This window comes from Choloepus didactylus, chromosome 10 (genome assembly GCF_015220235.1).
Source record: "Choloepus didactylus isolate mChoDid1 chromosome 10, mChoDid1.pri, whole genome shotgun sequence".
NCBI classification, from domain to species: domain Eukaryota; kingdom Metazoa; phylum Chordata; class Mammalia; order Pilosa; family Megalonychidae; genus Choloepus; species Choloepus didactylus.
In genome coordinates, this window is record NC_051316.1 from 43,141,302 (window position 1) to 43,159,753 (window position 18,452).

The 18,452-nt window shown below is 35.2% G+C and overlaps 1 protein-coding gene and 1 pseudogene across 1 annotated transcript in view; both read left to right on the forward strand.

Annotated features, from left to right (window-relative positions):
- Positions 1–3,473: 3,473 nt before the first annotated feature.
- LOC119545171 lies at positions 3,474–17,155 on the forward strand (annotated as a pseudogene).
- A 127-nt stretch (positions 17,156–17,282) lies between these two features.
- The window catches only part of ALDH1A1 (aldehyde dehydrogenase 1 family member A1), a 52,555-nt gene continuing 51,385 nt past the window's right edge, over positions 17,283–18,452 (forward strand). The window contains 1 exon segment of the mRNA XM_037850747.1: positions 17,283–17,432. Coding sequence (XP_037706675.1) covers positions 17,367–17,432 — 66 coding nt within the window. The 5' untranslated portion in view covers positions 17,283–17,366.

Sequence of the window (18,452 nt, forward strand, 5' to 3'; positions counted from 1 at the left end):
TATAGTAGGCTAGATAACCTGGAATCCTCCCTCTAAAAGACAACAAAATGCAAGATAAAAATATAATAAGTAGCTATCAAATGCATGCTTGGCCCAAGAAGAAAGCCAGAGAAATCCCCAGAAGCCAAAAAAACAAAGAGAAAACTAAAAATTGGGAGGTGAACAAAATGTTCCTGTCCTTGAGAATTTGCAGTCTCAATAGCCAAGGGGTTTAATAACCAAGTAGGGAGAGTAGACAAGTTTGCCTGTGGCTGGGGAAGGATGGGCACCAGAACTATGACCCACATCTTTGAATGGCTTTACGCTCACTAAAGAATGTAATAGAAAAATATGCCCTTTGAGTCACCGACATGGCAAGGCAATAACATGGCTATAGTTCCTTAGCATGGGATGTGGATGGAAAAAAAAATTCTTCCTTCCCTGAGATTTCATAAACACAGGCTTGTGCTCATTATCAGTGTTAATTGGAGGAATTCCAGCATTTAAGCTTGAAATTGCAGTCCCTCCAGAATGCTAATGAAAGAAATATCAGAAAGATACAAAGAATAAAATGTTCCTTCTTCCCCTATAGTGACGTAGGAACAGATATAATTTCATATCTTAAATTTAGTTCTGATAAAGTGATGAATTAATGACATTCTTATAAACATCTCAGTATGATACTCCTTTCCAATGTGGTGAACTGTATAAAAGTGTATAATTCAACTCTGTTTCCTAAAATATTCTTGGAAGTGTTATTTATGCAAATGAGCCTTTTAAGACATTTAGACTTTCAAGACTTTTGCTCTGTTTTGTCAAATATATGCATTCCTGTTGTGGATTGAATTGTATCACCCCAGAAGATAATTCAAGTCCTAACCCCAGTTCTATGAATGTGAACTTATTTGTAAATGGGATCTTTGAAGATGTTATTAGTTAAGGTGAGACCAAACTGGATTAGGATGGGCACTAATCTAATCTGACTGGTGTCCTTACAAGGAGAAGAAATTTGGATACTGACAGAGAAGACAACATATAATTGAGGTAGAGATTATATTATGCCACAGGCTAAGGAACACCATGGATTGCTGGCAAGTCACTGCCAGAATCCTGCCAACTTCAGAGGAGGTATGACCCTGTCGACACCTTGATTCAGATTTCCAAGCCTCCAGAACTGTAAGACAATAACTTTCTGTTCCTTTAATCCACCTAGTTTGTGATGTTTTGTTACAACAGCTCTTGAAAACTAAGATACCCTCCCTCCTTCCAGAAATGAACTTCGATTTGTTTTGCCCAAGTAATAGTATTTAAATTGACAAATTGTTTTGTGTCTCCATTGTTAGTCCAGAAGAAGAATTTCAGATTTTTTATAAAGCTATACTTATTTATAAAACTATAATACATTCCATGATTCTGGTGAATTCTATAGCTGAATTATGATTTGCATGATTTGAGAATATTGGTCTTATTTATGTCAACATGACACTATCAAAAAGAATTGAACAGATCTCTCGAAATAAAGAACAGAGTCACTGAAATGAAAAAAAAATTCTATAGATGCTTAATATTTGAATAGACAATTGGTAAACTGGAGTATAAATTGGAAGAAATTATCTATGATGCTGCACAGCAAGATAAAGAGGTGGGAATTATGAAACAGATATTCAAGAACACAGAGTTTAGAGTGAAAAAGACCAATATGTGTGTAAAAAGATCTTAGAAAGTTCCAAAGAAATAAAGACTGACAAATCTCCAGAATTAATGAAGATGAAACCCAGAATCAGGGATCAAAATGAATCCTAAAAAGGATAAAAAGAAAATATGTATTTAGACATATCACAAAAAAATTACAATATCATATCATTAAAAAAGCACACAGAGAGAAGAGAGCACTTATAAATGACTGAGAGAAAAATAAATTGCCAAACTAGAATTACAATTTAACTAAACTTTTCAATCAAGAAAATTTCAGGAAAAAAAAAACAAAACCCTGAGGAAGTTTCCTCAATTTTGAATTCCAGAGTTGAGGGAATAACTAATTTGGACCAAAGCCTCCATTGAAGAACAACTAGAATATTTGGAAAAGATATTAATTTGAAACAAATCTCTTGAAGACATAAAATTGCTAACCACAAAATGAAGCATTACCAGGCCAGATTCTAGTGAAGGATGAGGTCATGGGAAAAAAGCTGAGTGATTGGGCAACCTTTACCTTAAGGGCATTTTTTTTTAATTACAGAAGGCATAGTTGAGCATCTGAGAGGCTGTGCCTCACATTTGACAATACTAGTACTTAGCCTAGTGTATCAAAAGAAGGGGAGTGTAGTCTTGTTGAAAGCTCCCTCCTTAAATCACAGAATACTAGGACCCATACTGGTCTTGGAGTTACCAGGAAACTGAGAAAATAAACACACTCTTTGGGAAAAGATAACATTATTATAGGTCTCTAATTATTTTTACAAAAATAATTGTAAACCCAATGCCTAGCACACAATGTGTAGTAAAGTCAAAAGAAGAATATGTGATATGAACAAAACCCAGAAGAAACAACAGACAATAGGAAGAGAATAAGGGGCTGAGGATATCAGAATTATTGGACAGAAAGTTTAAAATATCTGTGTCTAAAAGGCAAAGTCGACAATGTCAAAGGAGAATTGGAAACTATAAAAAATAATAACAAGGAAATTCTTGATCTAAAAATTACATCAAGAACGAACTGGATGAATTGTTTAACCACCAATTAGACACAGATGAAGCAAGAATAAGTTGTTTAGGGTAGAAGAAAACTTCCATAATGAAGCATAGAGAGACCAAATGACGAAAATTGCACAAGAGAGGGTAAATGACTAGAGGATGCAGTGGCAAGTTATAAAAATAGCATAATTGGAATTCCTGAAGGAGAAGAGAGAGAGACTAGAATAAAGGCAATGTCTGAGAGCTTTCCCAAGCTTATCATAGGCAAAAAGCCTCAGATTCAAGAAGCAGAATAAATAAGAAGAAATTCAAACATAGGGGCATCTTAGCAAAATTAAAAAACAAAACAAAAAAAAGATAAAGAGAAGAAAGCATTTTCAGCAGCAAGGGAAAAAGGTATATTTCTTTCAAATGAGCAACCATTAGATTACAGCTGATGGTAGATCAGAAGCAATTAAAGCATGATAATACTGGAATGGTATCTTAAAAGTGCTGAAAGAAAATAACTGCCCACCTAGAATTGCTTATCCAGCTAAAAGAGCATGCAAGAATGAAGGCTTCCAATATTGAGAGTGATGTCATCAACATTGTGATGTAAGACATCCCCTGGAAAAGTCTCCCCTTACAATCAGCTAATAAAAGGAGAAATCCCACTCCCTTGGAACTCTGGAGTATGATAGAGACTGGATAAGAATTCCACAAATACTGAATTGAAGAAAAACAAAAGAAAATACCCAAAGCAGGTAGGAGATTTATGGCCTGTACACAACAGTCTGGAACTCACCCCTTCCCTTGGTCCTATGCAGTTTAAGAGATACACAGATGCAGCACGGCCTGGGTCCTTCCTGCTACAGATACAGACCATGAAGCCACTCACAAAAGTGAGTTAAAATACCACATCTATCCAGCCACAGGGACCCTAGTCCACAGAGACCCAGGGTGGAACACAAGTGGGCGAGGTTTGCCACATACAAAAATGCCCCCAAAGGAAAAAATACCATGGCAGAAATGTTGGCAAGAGGTGCACACCTCAATCCAGAGTCTGTTTGCTGGACACCTAAATACAAAATGGACTTTTCTGGATTGACCCAATATGGAACCCCAGAGCAGGGAATAAAGGGAGGCAGAAAAGCCTCACAGGGGAAAAAAAAAAGGGTAAAACTGAATTGCTGTAAGACAGGATGGGTTCCAGATAGAAAAGTGTAATGAAAAGACCACTGTATGAGGTAGAGAATTTAAACAAATCATAGGAGCTGGGGCGGGAGAGGGGGACTCTGCACAAAAACAAACAGAACAGATCAAGACTCCCAGAGAAGGAAGAGAGAAAAAGAAGCTTTCTCCTGGAGGTGAAACAATTGTGTGCAAAAAGGCAATTTTTAAAATTGTACCACATATCCAGGGCAAGAATCAGGTGCAGAAATGCTGAGAAAAGCTGAACAGTTAAACATGGACTACACTAAACGTCTAGAAAAAGTTCGGTCAAGCATGAAAGAAGCATCTTAACACAAAGCCAATCAACAATAAACCCCTAAGCAAGAGGGAGAAACTAACCTTCAGAATTAAGAAATTAAAATAATCAGATGCCTAGACATCAGCAAAAAATTACAAACCCTACTATAAGAAAAAGGAAGAGATGGCTCATGAAGGGAACAAATTAAAATTTCAGAGGAGACACAGCATTTGGAACAAATAATCAAAGAAATTCAAACAAATCTGAATCAATTCAAGGAGAGGAAGGAAAATGCAGATAGAAATAAATTAGTGGTGAAAATACAGAGCTAAAGGATATTAAGAAGAAAATGTGTAAGCATAAAGAAGAATTCAAAAGTTTAAAAGAAGCATAACAACAATTATGGACATAAAAATGGGGATTAAAAATACACTAGAGTCAGACAACAGCAGTTCTGAACAAGCAGAGGAAAGAATCAATGAACTAGAAGACAGGACAACCAAAATCATACAGTCAGAAGAACACATAAAGAAAAGAATAGAAAAAATTGAGCAGTGTGTCAGGGACTTGAGTGACAGCATGAAGCATGCAAGCATACACATCATGGGTGTCTCAGAAAGAGGAAAGAAGGGAGAATGGGTCAAAAGAATATGTGAGGAAATAATGGCTGAAAATTTCCCAACTCTTATTAAAGAAATAGTATACATATCCAAGATGCATAATGAACTCCAAACAGAATAAACCCTAACAAAATATCAGTGAATTCTGCAAGCACAAGAGAATAGCAATGTATCACACACAAGTGATCATCAAGAAGATGAAGTGCCAGTTTCCCATCAGAAACCATGGAGGTGAGAAGGCAGTGGCATGAAAGAGAAAAACTGCTAGCCAAAAATTCTTTATTTGCTGAAACTGTCCTTCAGAAATGAGGGAGAGTTGAATATTCAGATAAACAGAAACTGAAACAGTGCATCAACAAAAGACCTGCCCTACAAGAATTGCTAAAGGGAGGTCTTCAGGTTGAAAGGAAAAAACAGAAGAGAGTGACAAGGAGTAGTGTGAAGAAGTGAAACAATTCAGTAAAGGGTAAATGAAAAACCCAATACTATTGTACCATCAATTTATAACTCTATTCTATAATTCCTATAAGAGTCAGAGCACAGTTGAACAAGAAAAAGTCATATGTCCTAATAATGGGCACACAAAATAGAAAGAGGTAACATGGGGCCAAAATAACAAAAAGGGGAAATGGAGGGATATGGGAACAAAGAACATGTATGCAATTGAAACTTTGTTGGTATCTTTTCAAATTAGTAGTTTATAGATATAGGTTGTGTAATAATATAAACCCCAGGATAACCACAGAGAAAGTATTTTAAAAATATACAGAAACAGAAAAGAAAGGGACCAGACAGACACAAGAGAGAAGGAAGGACACGAGATATTAATAAAAGGCTCAATCCACGAAGAAGAAATAACAGTCATAAATATTTATGTACCCTAACACGGTGCCCCAAAATACATGAGGCAAGCACTGGCAAAACTGACAGGAGAAATAGACACCTCTACAATAATAGTTGGAGACTTCAGTATACCACTCTCATCAAAAGAGATAGACTATCTAGACAGAGGATCAATAAGGAAACAGAGAACTTGAATAATATGATAAATGAACTAGACCTAACAGACATATACAGAACATTTCATTACAAAACAACAGGATATACATTCTTCTCAAATGCACATGGATTGTTCTTGAGTATAGACTATATGTTGGGTCACAAAACAAGTCTCAATAAATTTTAAAAGATTGAAATTATACAAGGAATCTTCTCTGAACAAATGGAATGGAGCTGGAAATGAATAACAGGCAGAGAACTGGAAAATCAACAAATATATGGAAGTTAAAACACTCTTAAAAAATAAATGGGTCAAAGAAGAAAGTATAAGTGAATCAGTAAATATCTTGAAGTAAATAAAAAAGAGAACACAACATATCAAAACTTCAGTGATATAGCAAAGGCAGTGCTGAGAGGGAAATTTATAGCCCCCAATGCACACATTAAAAAAGAAGAAAGAACTAAAGTCAGACTTAACTGCACACCCAGAGGAACTAGAAAAAAGAACAGCAAACTAAACCCAAAGGAGGCAGAAGGAAAGAAATAACAAAGATTAGAGCAGAAATAAATGAAATAGGGAAAAAAATAGAGAACATTAACAAAACAAAAAGTGGATTCCTTTAAAAGATCAATAAAATTGACAAGCCTTTACCAAGACTTACAAAGGAAAAAAGAGAGAAGGTGCAAATAAATAGAAACAGAATGAGAGGGGGGATATTACTTACTGACCACAAAGAAATAAAAGGGATCATAAAAGGATACTATTAACAACTGTATGCCAACAAATTATACAACCTAGATGAAATGGACAAATTCCTAGAAACATAGTGACAACCTACACTAATTCTAGAAGAAACAGAAGATCTCAACAGACCAATTACAAGTAAAAAGATAAATTCTGTTATCAAAAACCTCCCAAAAAAGAAAAGCCTAAGACCAGATGGCTACCAAATATTCCAAGATTAATACCAATACTGCTCAAACTCTTCTGAAAAATTGAAGAGAAGGGAACACTACCTAACTCCTCTGAGATCAATATTACCCTAGTACCAAAGCCAGATAAAGATACTACAAGGCAAGGAAACTACAGACCAATTTCTCTTTTGAATACAGATCCTAAAATCCTCAACAAACTACTAGCAAACTGAACCCAACAGCACATTAAAAGAATTATACACCAAGATCAAGTGTGATTTATCCCAGGTATGCAAGGGTCATTCAACATAAGGAAATTAATTAACATAAAACATAATACGCCACAGAAACAAAACAAAGGGGAAAAAAAACACATGATCATCTCAATTGATGCAGAACAGGCATTTGTCAAAATCTAGCATACTTTCTTAATAAAAACACTTAGAAAAATTAGAATAGAAGGAAATGTCTTCAAAATGATCAAGGGTATATATGAAAAGCCCACTGCTAACATCCTACTCAATGCTGAAAGACTAAAAGCTTTCTCTCTAAGATCTTGGACAAGACAAGGATGCCAACTGTCACCATTGTCATTCAGCATTGTACTGAAGGTTCTAGCCAGAGCAGTTAGGCAAGAAGAAGAAATAAAAGGCATCCAAATTGGAAAGGAAGAAGTAGAACTTCTACCAATTACAGAGGGCATAATCCTGTATACAGAAAGTCTAGAAAAATCTACAACAAAGCTATAGAGGTAAGAAATGAATTCAACAAAGTGGCAGAGTACAAGATCAACATGCAAAAATCAGTAGTGTTTCTATATGCTAGTAATGAGCAATCTGAGGAGGAAATCAAGAAAAAAATTCCATTTGCAATAGCAGCTAAAAGAATCAAATACCTAGGAATAAATTTAACCAAGGATGTAAAGGATCTTTATGCAGAAAACTGTAAAATTTTGCTAAGAGAAATCAAAAAGTATCTAAATAAATTGATGGACTAGTCCATGTTCATAGATTGAAAGATAAAATATTGTTAAGATATCAGTTCTACCCAAAATGATTTACAGATTCAATGCAGTCCCAATCAAAATTCCAACAGCATAATTGCAGAAATGGAAAAGCCAATCATCAGATTTATTTGGAAGAGTAAGTGACCCCATATAGCTAAAATCATCTTTACAAAGAACAAAGTTGGAGGACTCAGAGTTCCTGATTTTAAAACTTATTACAAAGCTACAGTGGTCAAAACAGCATGGTACAGGCACAATGACAGACATAGACTAATGAATTGAACTGAAAGTTCATAAATAGACCTTCATATCTATGGCCAATTGATTTTTGACAGGGCTAACAAATAAAGCCCTGAAAGTTATTATTATTCAGCTAGAGGGAAAATTATCCCAGCTGTGGGTTGGGAGATGCAGGATAAATAAAGAGTTATGGGAAGGAAAAATTTGTCAATGTATCTAAATATATCTGAATGAATATATTAAACAATGCAATTATAATCTTGTATATTAAAAATACGTGTTTAAGATCTATTTGACTTTATAGGTTCTGTATACATAATAAGGATTTTTAAAAATAAAATACTCAATGTAATATTAAAAAAACTGACTTCTGCTTCCAGCCAAGATGGAATAAAAAATACTGGATTTTTCCTTCCTTCTTGCGACAATAAAATGTGCACAAGCACTTCCCTAAAACTGAATAGAAGAGAAACTTCAGTCTCATTCTATGAAGCCAGGATTATCCCGACAGCAAAGTGAATAAATGCATTATAAGAAAAGAAAACAAATGTAAATCCAATTTAGCTTTAGTCCCAGTATCCAAGGAATTTTTAAATATTAGAAAAATCCATGAATGTAATTGACCATATACAGGTTTTAAAAGAAAAACCTTTTGAGTAGCTCAAGAGATACAGAAAAAAATGTGAAAAACTCAATACCAATTCATAATTTTTAAAATGCTCTAATTAAACTAGGAATAAAAAGAACCTTCTTTAACCTAATAAGGAGTTCTAAACACAAACAGAAAAAAAAACCCATAACAAAAATAAATTTAATTGGGAAAACATAGGAAATACTCCCTTTAAAAATCAAGATTTTTAGGAAGATGACCCCTATCATCACCCAGACAAAGTGTGTTGGATGGACTAGCCAGTGCAAGAAGATAAGAAAAATTAATTACAGGCATATGCATTTAAAAACCAATATGAAATAAATCTAATGAAATCTATGTATGTCCACAGTATGGGTATTTTAAATTTCATTAGGAGGCATTAGAAATATTCTAAATAGAAATATTCTGAAAATATTGAGGAAATATAGCATTTCATGATTAGACAACTTACATCATGAAGATGTCAATTCCTTCCAAATTTCAATCAACGTTTCAACAGGACTTTTCATTAAACAAACAAAAAAAAATTCTAAAATATATATGAAGAGTATAAATCCAAGAATCTCCAGTACTCTTCTAAAAAGAAAAATTGCAGAGAGAATGTTTCACTACCAAAGTTAGGGCTTGCTATGAAGCTATATATAGAAATTAAAATAATGTTGTATTGATCCTTGAACAGACAAAATGTCTGAAGGAATAAAATGAAGAGCCCAGAAACAAGTATGCTATTTGTATGAAGCGTTACTCTATGACAAAGGCAGCATGTCGCATTTCTGGAGAAAGTGGGAACCGTTCAATAAATGGAATGGGAAAAATGCTTATTCACTGGGAATTAATTAATCAGTACTGCTTCTTAATGGTGCGCTGATAAACCAGATCTTGGGAGAAAAATTGCCCTGGTTTATAGGTTTTGACAATTTCTGCTGTGTAAATACTACCACCGTAGTCAAGGTCAAGCTGCCAATACAGTATCAACTGGCTTTCAAATTCCTGAAAAGTTAACAATTATGTTTCACAAGCTAATATGTGTCAGCTGTAGCACACCACTAACCTTATTACCCACCACAAATGAAGATCAATTCCAAATGAGCTACAAAGGGAAAAATACAAGTTTAAAGCTCTTAGTAGAAAAATAGGGTAGATTATCTTTGATCTTTGACACTGGGATAATTTTCTTAAGACACAAAAAGCAATGACTGTAAAAATTAAAAAATGGAAAATTTTATTGCATTAAAATAATATTTTGTTCATTAAAAAGATACTGTAAATAAAGTTAAATATAGGGACTAGGAGAAGATAGTAGTAATATGACTAAGGATTAGAATCGAAAGCATATTTAAAAATACTACGCAACAATTAAAATGTACAGACAACACAATAAAACTGCAAATGATGCGAATAGGCATTTCACAAAAGTAAAAATGACCAACAAATACATGAGGAGGTGTTCAAGGTACTTAGTGATCATTGAAGAACAAATCAAGATTCCAATGAGATGCTATTTTACATCTCTTTGATTAGCAAAAATTAAAATGTCTGTCACTATCAAATATTGGGGAAAACAAGATCTACAGGATCATTTATCCGCTGCTGGCAGAAGTGTAAATTGAAACAACCACATTGCCATTATATCCCAAAGTTGAACATTCACATTCCTTAAGAACTACCACATTTGCTCCTAGGTTTGTAACCAAGAGAAACGTATATAACAATGGTTATGGAAGGACTACTCACAATAGCAAAAAACCCCAAAACCCATTATTAGAACACTGGATGAATAAACTAAGATATATTGTCAGAAAAGTGTATTATGCAGGAGTAAAAATACAGAAACTACAGTGACAGGAAACAACATGGATGAAACTTATCTATATAAAATATAAATAAGGAAAAAAGTAAGTCCATTTTTATAAAGTTAGAAGTAACTATAATTTATTCCACTTACCATTTTTGGAATACATAGATAAAATAATAGTAAATCAAGTACATGGGAATCCAGTATTTTATGCATGATTTTTCTGTAAACTCACAACTTCTCTAATAAAAAAAAAAAAAAAAAAGTAAATCAAAGGAAAAATGAACAAGGAATTCATGATTCCTTGTTCTTCAGTGGGTTGGGGGGAAGTTAGAGAACAATAAGATGAGGACTATAAGGTAGTAAGTTATTGTCAGGGTACTTTGTTATGAGTGGTGATTTTCTAGTGCTTATTATATTATACAAAACTAATTATAGAGAACTACATAAACAGTTACATCTGAGATTCTAACAGAATAAAATCAGGGTTGCAGCAAAAACTCTGCTCTCCTATTAGCTCCTTCCTCTTTTTTTCCTATTGGGAAAACCAAACCCGAAGCCAGAGAGCAAGAGAGCCTAGGTAAAGGGTTTGAAAAAGGTTAAATGGATCTGAACAGGTAAACAGACTATCCAGTCACATTAAAATGCACCTAGACAGTTAAGTAAACACCTAACAAGGACAACAAGTAAGTTGGGAAGGAGGAAAGTAAACCAAGTTTAAACTGTTCAAAGGTATTTGGATTATAGGAAGAGAGTGAAAGTACCAATTAATTTTAGACTTTTATAAGTGAATCAATGCATGTAATTTCTAGAATAACCACTACCATAATAGTAAGGACAATATTTAATTGCCAGTATAATAGAGAAAAAATGGAATTAAAATTAATAAAAATGAAGGCAAGAAAGTAGAGAAAAAGAAAATAGAGCATATAAGACAAAGGTTTTAAATGGGATGCAGAATTTTTAAACATAGATACATCAATAATTATATTACTTGGTAATGAAACAAATGATCCAATTAAAAGTAAAATTTGTTCAACTGTATCAATAACTAAAACTCAACTATGTGCTGTTTAAAGAGACATATGTAAAACGTAGATGCAGAGATTGCAAGGAGGTGGAAGATATATAATGCAAATCTCTACCCCAAGTAAAAGCTACTGTAGGTATAATTTATCAGACAAAGGAGACTATAGCATAGAAATGAACAAGAACAACTTATAATAAAAGAAGATACAGCAATTCTAAATTGTTAAGCACATAAAAATAGCCTTATTGTAAGCTACAAAGATTTAGGGTAGTTTTTTATTGTTGACTCATAGAGAAATCAAGAAATACACATCAAAATAATCCATAAGCCTTTGCTTAGGTTCATGTGGCCAGCAAGATTGGCAAGTGTCCAGGTCTTCATAATGCCAGGAAGCTCTGTAGCCACTGACAAGACCTGAAGTGACAAGATAAACATACAAGAAAACCCATTTGGGTACATCTCTTAAGGCCAACCCCTTTGGAGATGTTTCCCATACAGAAGGAATTGTGATGTAAAAAAGGAAGGGTTGAAGCCAAACAACCAAATTCTGCCCTTTGGAAGTGTGTCAGCATCCAGCTAATCAAGGACAGCAAAAAAATCACAGCTGGTTGCTGGATTTCGTCATACTGTTGGTGAAATTCCTTGAGTCCACTTTAAGGTTGTCGAATTAACCAATGCCTTATACAAAGGCAAGAAGGAAAGGCCAAGATTACAAGTTTTGATGAAGCAAATACATATGCACACATGCTCAAATTCTGAAATTCTGCCTTCCACCTACATAGTAAATTTTCCTATGCAAAAAAAAAATAAAAAAATAAAAAAATAAAGTTCATGGGTCAAGGAAGCAATTACAATGGAAATTAGAAGTATTCTGAATTACGTGAAAAAGAACATATTATATCCAAACTTGTAGCTGCTGCTAAAGACATGCTTAAAGGGAAATTTAGAGCTTTCAATGAAAAGAAGAAAGGCTGAAAATCAAATGATCTAAATTATAAGAAGCTAGAGAAAGAACAGCAGAACAAACCTAAAAAAAATGAAAAATAATGATAAGAACATAAATTAATGAAAAAGAAAACATATAGTAGAGAGGACCAACAAAGTCAAAAGTTCTTTGAAATACAATAAAATCGATCATCTTCTGACAAGAATGTGAACCTCTAAAAGAAGTACATTGACCCAAAAAGGAGGACTAATGTAAAAGAATGAATAATGGACAAAGAAAAATTTAAGTAAATAGATAAAGTAAAATAGAAAGTGACTGTACAAAATAATAATTGTATAATTATGACTGATTTGAAGGGTATAAGTCAAGGTGGAATGAAAGTTTATAATAGACAACTATGAAATGAAAGGCAAGAATGTGGCACCAGAGATAAAGGGTTCACAAGTCCTTGACTTCTTTGTAAGAAAGAGTGATTACATCTACACATGTTAAGTGAGAATGTTGAAATTTTTAGATCAACCATTTAAAGAATAAAAACTGAAATGATTTCTTCCAAACAAGACCAGGGATAAGAAAGGAGGAATAAAGAACCCATAATCAATACAACAGAAGACAGTTATGAAGAAAAAGGCACTGGAATAGAAACTTAGTTACCTCTCCAGTCACCATTCTTTCTTCCCTCTTTAATAATACAATTACTGGTTTTTAACTATAAGCCAAGCTGCCAGAAAAATTTTGCCATTTTTATCCCCGCTTAAAGCAAGGTGTGGCCATTTGACTAAGTGCTGGTGAAGTGAGCGCTCAGTTTCTGGTTGGGATTTTAACAACCACCTCTAACCTTCAGGGATGCTGAAGCAGCGAGCTGGAAGGAGCCTCTGTCTCTTTTGGCTCTGCCACCATGCCTGGCCCAGACTGTCTGCTTTCCATCTCTGTTTGTGTGAGAAAAAAATCCATTTCCATCTTGGCTAACTCTTTGGGGTTTCTCATGTGGGCAGCCATATGTGGATTAATAGAAAACACAAATTCCATCAGTAATCACAATAGATATAAACAGAGATAAATGGACTAAACATATGAGTTAAAGGCAAAGACTCTTACATTGAATTTTAAAAATACTCCACTTATATGCTTTTTAAACCCAGATTGAAACTAAAATAAGTAATTATCTTAAAATGTTTTAATCTTTTTTCTTTTAGTAACCTTACTAAGGGGTGAGTGTCCTGATTGTATCAGATAAGAGAGGAATCTCCTATATTTTGCTATTGCAAGATAAGAGAAAAACAGTGATAGTATATATGAGGAGCAGGAGAAATCAAAGGTAGGGAAATTTTGCTAATTGGAGAAGAATGTCAGACAAACAGAAATTAGGCCCCAAACATATGTTCACATACTCAAATTCTGCCTTCCACCTACATGGAGCACCAACTTGCCAACCAAGCACTGATTCTTTCATCACATACACGATCCCCCTTTTCAAATGTACTAAAACCCCAAATAGGCAGTATAAAAACCCAAATAAGCAAAAGAATGTTGTAGTATCTGCTAAAACTGCAGTGACTGGAAGCAAAGGGACGTATCCACTGCTGGGTTAACCAACACCCCAACTAGCCCTGCCATGCTCCTGACACAGGAGGGGATGCAGTAGAGGAGTATGGGGTGGGTGAGTGGGGATATGACACAGAGAAAGGCATTCAGCTTCAATAAATGTATCCAGCGTTTTGAAATTAGGAAAGAAGCTATTTTTATTTTATCAATACAATTAAGCTTTGTTAAATTTGGATTTGCTTATTTCAATTATTCATATCTTGGGAGAAGGTTAGGCCCTCTTCTCTTTTCAGTGACTAAGGCTTGGATGATGTTCTAGAGAGGTCCCTTGTGAAATTGAGGGAGCAGTTAAACATGTTGAGGTCATAGGCTACTAGTTTCTTGGTATGACGGCTTTGACAATCAAAGGCTGGAAGAATTTGCAGATTCAAGAGATGAAAAACTATTCTCTTATGCCCCGCCCCCCATGCATGTAAGTGCATGTGTGTGTATGTGTGTGTGGTCTTATAAAGCCTTTTACCCATGTAACTGTTCTCAGGAATATACTATTCTATGTGTGCTGGTTTGGATGTATTACGTCCCCCAAAATGCTATTATCTTTGATGCAGTCTTGTATGGGCAGGAAACTACTGGTGTTAATTGGGTTGGAGACTTTTGACTGGATGTTTCCATGGAGATATGATCACTCAACTGTGGGTGAGATCTTTCATTGGATAATTTCCATGGAGGTAGCCCCACCCATTCAGCATGGGCCTTGATTAGTTTACTAGAGCACTATATAAGCTCAGACAGAGGAGCCAGCTTGCTACAGCCAAGAGGGGCACTTTGAAGAATGCACAGTTGCTGAGAGAGGAGCTGCAGATGAGAGAAAGTTTGAAGATGGCTGTTGAAAGCAGACTCTTGCTCCAGGGAAGCTAAGAGAGGACAAACGCCCCAAGAGCAACTAACAGTGACATTTTTGAGGAGCCGAAGCCTACAGAGGAACGTCCTGGGAGAAAGTCATTTTGAAACCAGAACTTGGAGCAGAAGCCAGCCACATGCCTTCCCAGCTAACAGAGGTTTTCTGGATGCCATTGGCTATCCTCCAGTGAAGGTACGTGATTGTTGGTATGTTACAGTGGACACTTAATGGCCTTAAGACTGTAACTGTGTAACCAAATAAACCTCCTTTATAAAAGCCAGTCCATTTCTGGTGTTTTGCATTCTGGCAGCATTAGCAAACTAGAACACTATGGGACAAGTTTTTGGAACAGGGATTTTTGATTATCCCCAAAATGGAGATCTCAGATCCTATGGTTTCTAAGATTTGCCCTTGAAGTAAGATTTGCCCTTGAAGTAAGGTTAAGGTTAGAGAATTTCTGGTGCTCAAATCATAATGCTTTACCCATAAGAGATGCTTAGTATATACTTTCTGAAACTAAATGGACAGGTATGGTCACCTGTCCCCAAGAATGTTCCCTTTACCTACATTTAATAATGCCAGATATAAAAGGACTTAGTCCTCATCATTAGTCTTAATCACTCAATAAAATCTGATCAAGATGGGCACATAAAGAGTGAGGCATATCACCCGTGTTATGAAACCTTGAGCTTTCAGTGACTGGGCATACAAGAAAGAAACAACAACAAAAAAAAAAAAAAAAAAAAAAAAAAAAACTAGTGTTTGCACAAACAACTGCAAAACTTGGGAGCGGAAGAAAGCAGCAAAACACAGCTGTCTTGGCATGGCTGGAACACCACTCTGCAAGTTATGTAACAGCTGTTGTGTAATTGGGTATTTAACTCAAAACACATTTTTGAAAGAGACAACTAGCTTTTCCAAGAGAGACAAAAAGGAAGAGCTATGTTGAAATAACACAGAAGTTTCTACAAGAGTCACAGGAGAATTCAGGACCTTGAGGGTCATATTGCCTTATAGAATCTAAGGGATTGACAAACTAAGAACCATGGGACCAAATCGGGCTTGCCTCCTGATTTTGTAAATAAAATTTTACTGGAACACACTGACACTCACTCATTTACCTATTGTCTGTAGTTGCTTTAGCATTGCAATGCAGTCTCTCATTACTATAGAAACCATCTGGCCCAGGAAGTCTAAAATATTAATATCTGTCCCTTTATAGAAAAAGTTTGCTGACCCCTGCCTTAGATGAATAAAGGGTTAAGCTTAAGTCCTGTGAGGGTAAGTATTCCCTTAGAGAACCAAAGCAGCCGATACTTAAACCCATCACTTATTAGATCTTTTATCATGAGCAACCCACGTAACTCTCTCTCTGTAAAATGGCAATACCAAGTGAGGATGGGAAGAGAATGTAAGGCTCCTGCACCTAGTTTGGGGTGACTATTCAATAGATCTTAGATCTCCTATCTAAATTCCATGGAGCTGGCAAAAAAAATTTTCACTGGAAATTTTTTTTTCACTGAAAAAAAAATATTGTTCTTAATTCTTAAAAGCTAGAGTGAAAAACATCCAAAATTGCCTATCTTGTTCTTCTTGTAACTTTTACCAGGGCTTGAATACAATAAAGTATTGTACTTAAAATGGGAGTAGTACACTTAAAAGTTGTCCTGTTTGAATGTTCTCAGCTTGAAACATTCACTTAATTTTAAGAATTTGATTACTTCAGAATCCTGTTTAAATTCATTCTTTGTACAATTGCCTTATAAACTGTCTGATAAATACAAACAACTTACAAAACCAGAGGTTACTTTCATTTCAAATGAGTTTTAACAGACGGTATTACCATATTGTTAACTGTGGTAACTGTGTGTGACAGTGTGCTCTGAGTTCCCCAAACTGCCTTTTCTGTTCCCAAAGATAAAGAGAATTTAGAGTTTCTGACATCACAGTAGGTCTAGGTACCTAGCACTGAAAATACACTTGATTGGTATGATTTTTTAAAGCTGTTGCAGAAGGGTCTAGAAAGAGGGTCTCTGCTCCCCCAAACGGCACCTGCTTTTCTGGGATATGGACTCATTCACTGACAGTATTATCCTGAAGATACCTGGCCAGAGTCCTGTCCTCATCAGCTTCTACCGAGAAGCAGTGCCCTTCTAGATCTTTTTCAATCCTTTAAATTCTCTGATTCTGTCTGTCCAAGAATGGAAAGTTACATAGTAGCATAAAAAGCATGAAAAGCCAAAAAAATAATAACTGGACTTAGTGGCCAGAGCAGCTGCGCTGCATACTCTTTATCACAGGTTTCGGCTTTGTAAATTAATTCGTCTGCAAATAGTGCACGGTCTCCAGGTGCAGCGCCAACGTCGGAGCGCAGGTTTCTTAAGGATTTAAGTTAAAGTCAAAGGCTTCTTGCCCTAGGTTTTAGAAATAAGTAGTGTCGTTTTCTTTTTGCTCCGAGTTTGTGCATCCAATCATATCCCAGTATGCAAATAAACCTTAGCCCCGTTTAGATAAAAAGGAACAAATAAAGACAAGTGCTCTATCAGAGCCAAATCACTGAGCCTGTCACCTGTGTTCCAGGAGCCAAACCAGAAATGTCCTCCTCAGGCAAGCCTGAACTACCTGTCCCACTCACCAACTTGAAGATTCAATATACTAAGGTTAGTACAATTTATGTTTTGCTGCTTTGCCTCAGGTTTATAAAACTGTGTTTATTTCAAGCATAAAAAGGTTAATTTAAGTAAATTTGTGTAAAGAGCCCTCTGCCAATATAAAACTAGAAGGCTTGCAAAATGCCTTCTGGTTAGTGAATTCTAAATCAAGTCAGACAACTTTTCCCAAATTTATTTCTTAAAGTATTTCAAGTGCATGGAAGGTTCTTGCACTGCAACTATGGACTAAGCAGTTCTAGTAACTTCGGCACAGTGTGGATGGTATGTATGTTGAGAGAGGTAAATACTTAACTAGAGAAACTTATTTGAAATAGCCAAACAAGTAAGAAATGATTAAAAAAAAAAAAAAAAAGGAGAAACAGTGTGCTGAAATAATACAATTTTTCTGTATGCTTAATATGCTTAGTATCAAAATCAAATGACCTAAGTCTGATAATTGGATGAAAGCTTCTGTTTCAAAAGCCTCAAATGAACTTGCATTATTTAGCACATTTTGAGAGAGCAAGCATTCTTAATTTCTTCAGCCACATTTATTGCTATTAGAGCATATACGAATTATCTGATAAATATTTACAGAAATGAGAGCAGGAGACTGACCCAGACTTAAAAAGCCACAGCTAGAGAAAACTAGGAAATGGATCTGGCTTGAGTTGTTCTGAGAGTATCTCTGTACTTTGCCTGTTTCACACTGTTACGTGCCTGCATTCCTGCCAGAGACTAGAACTTTGAAAAGAATGAGCAAAACAAAAACTTTTCTAACCTAATCACTTAAAAGTTAGCTTTATGAAGTAATGTAGAAGGTAAAGTTAAGAAATGAACTATTGAAATTCAGGAGAGAGCCATTTTGCTTTCTGAATTAACCAATGAAAAACCAAGAGCATTACAATTTTATGATAAAGTAAAAGTCCCTGCTATTATTTATTTATTTCCTTACTGGTAACTGTGGATGGTTTTGAAATCCCAAAGTCTGTTCCATTTTCATTTTCATGAGCACAATGAATGAGGAAG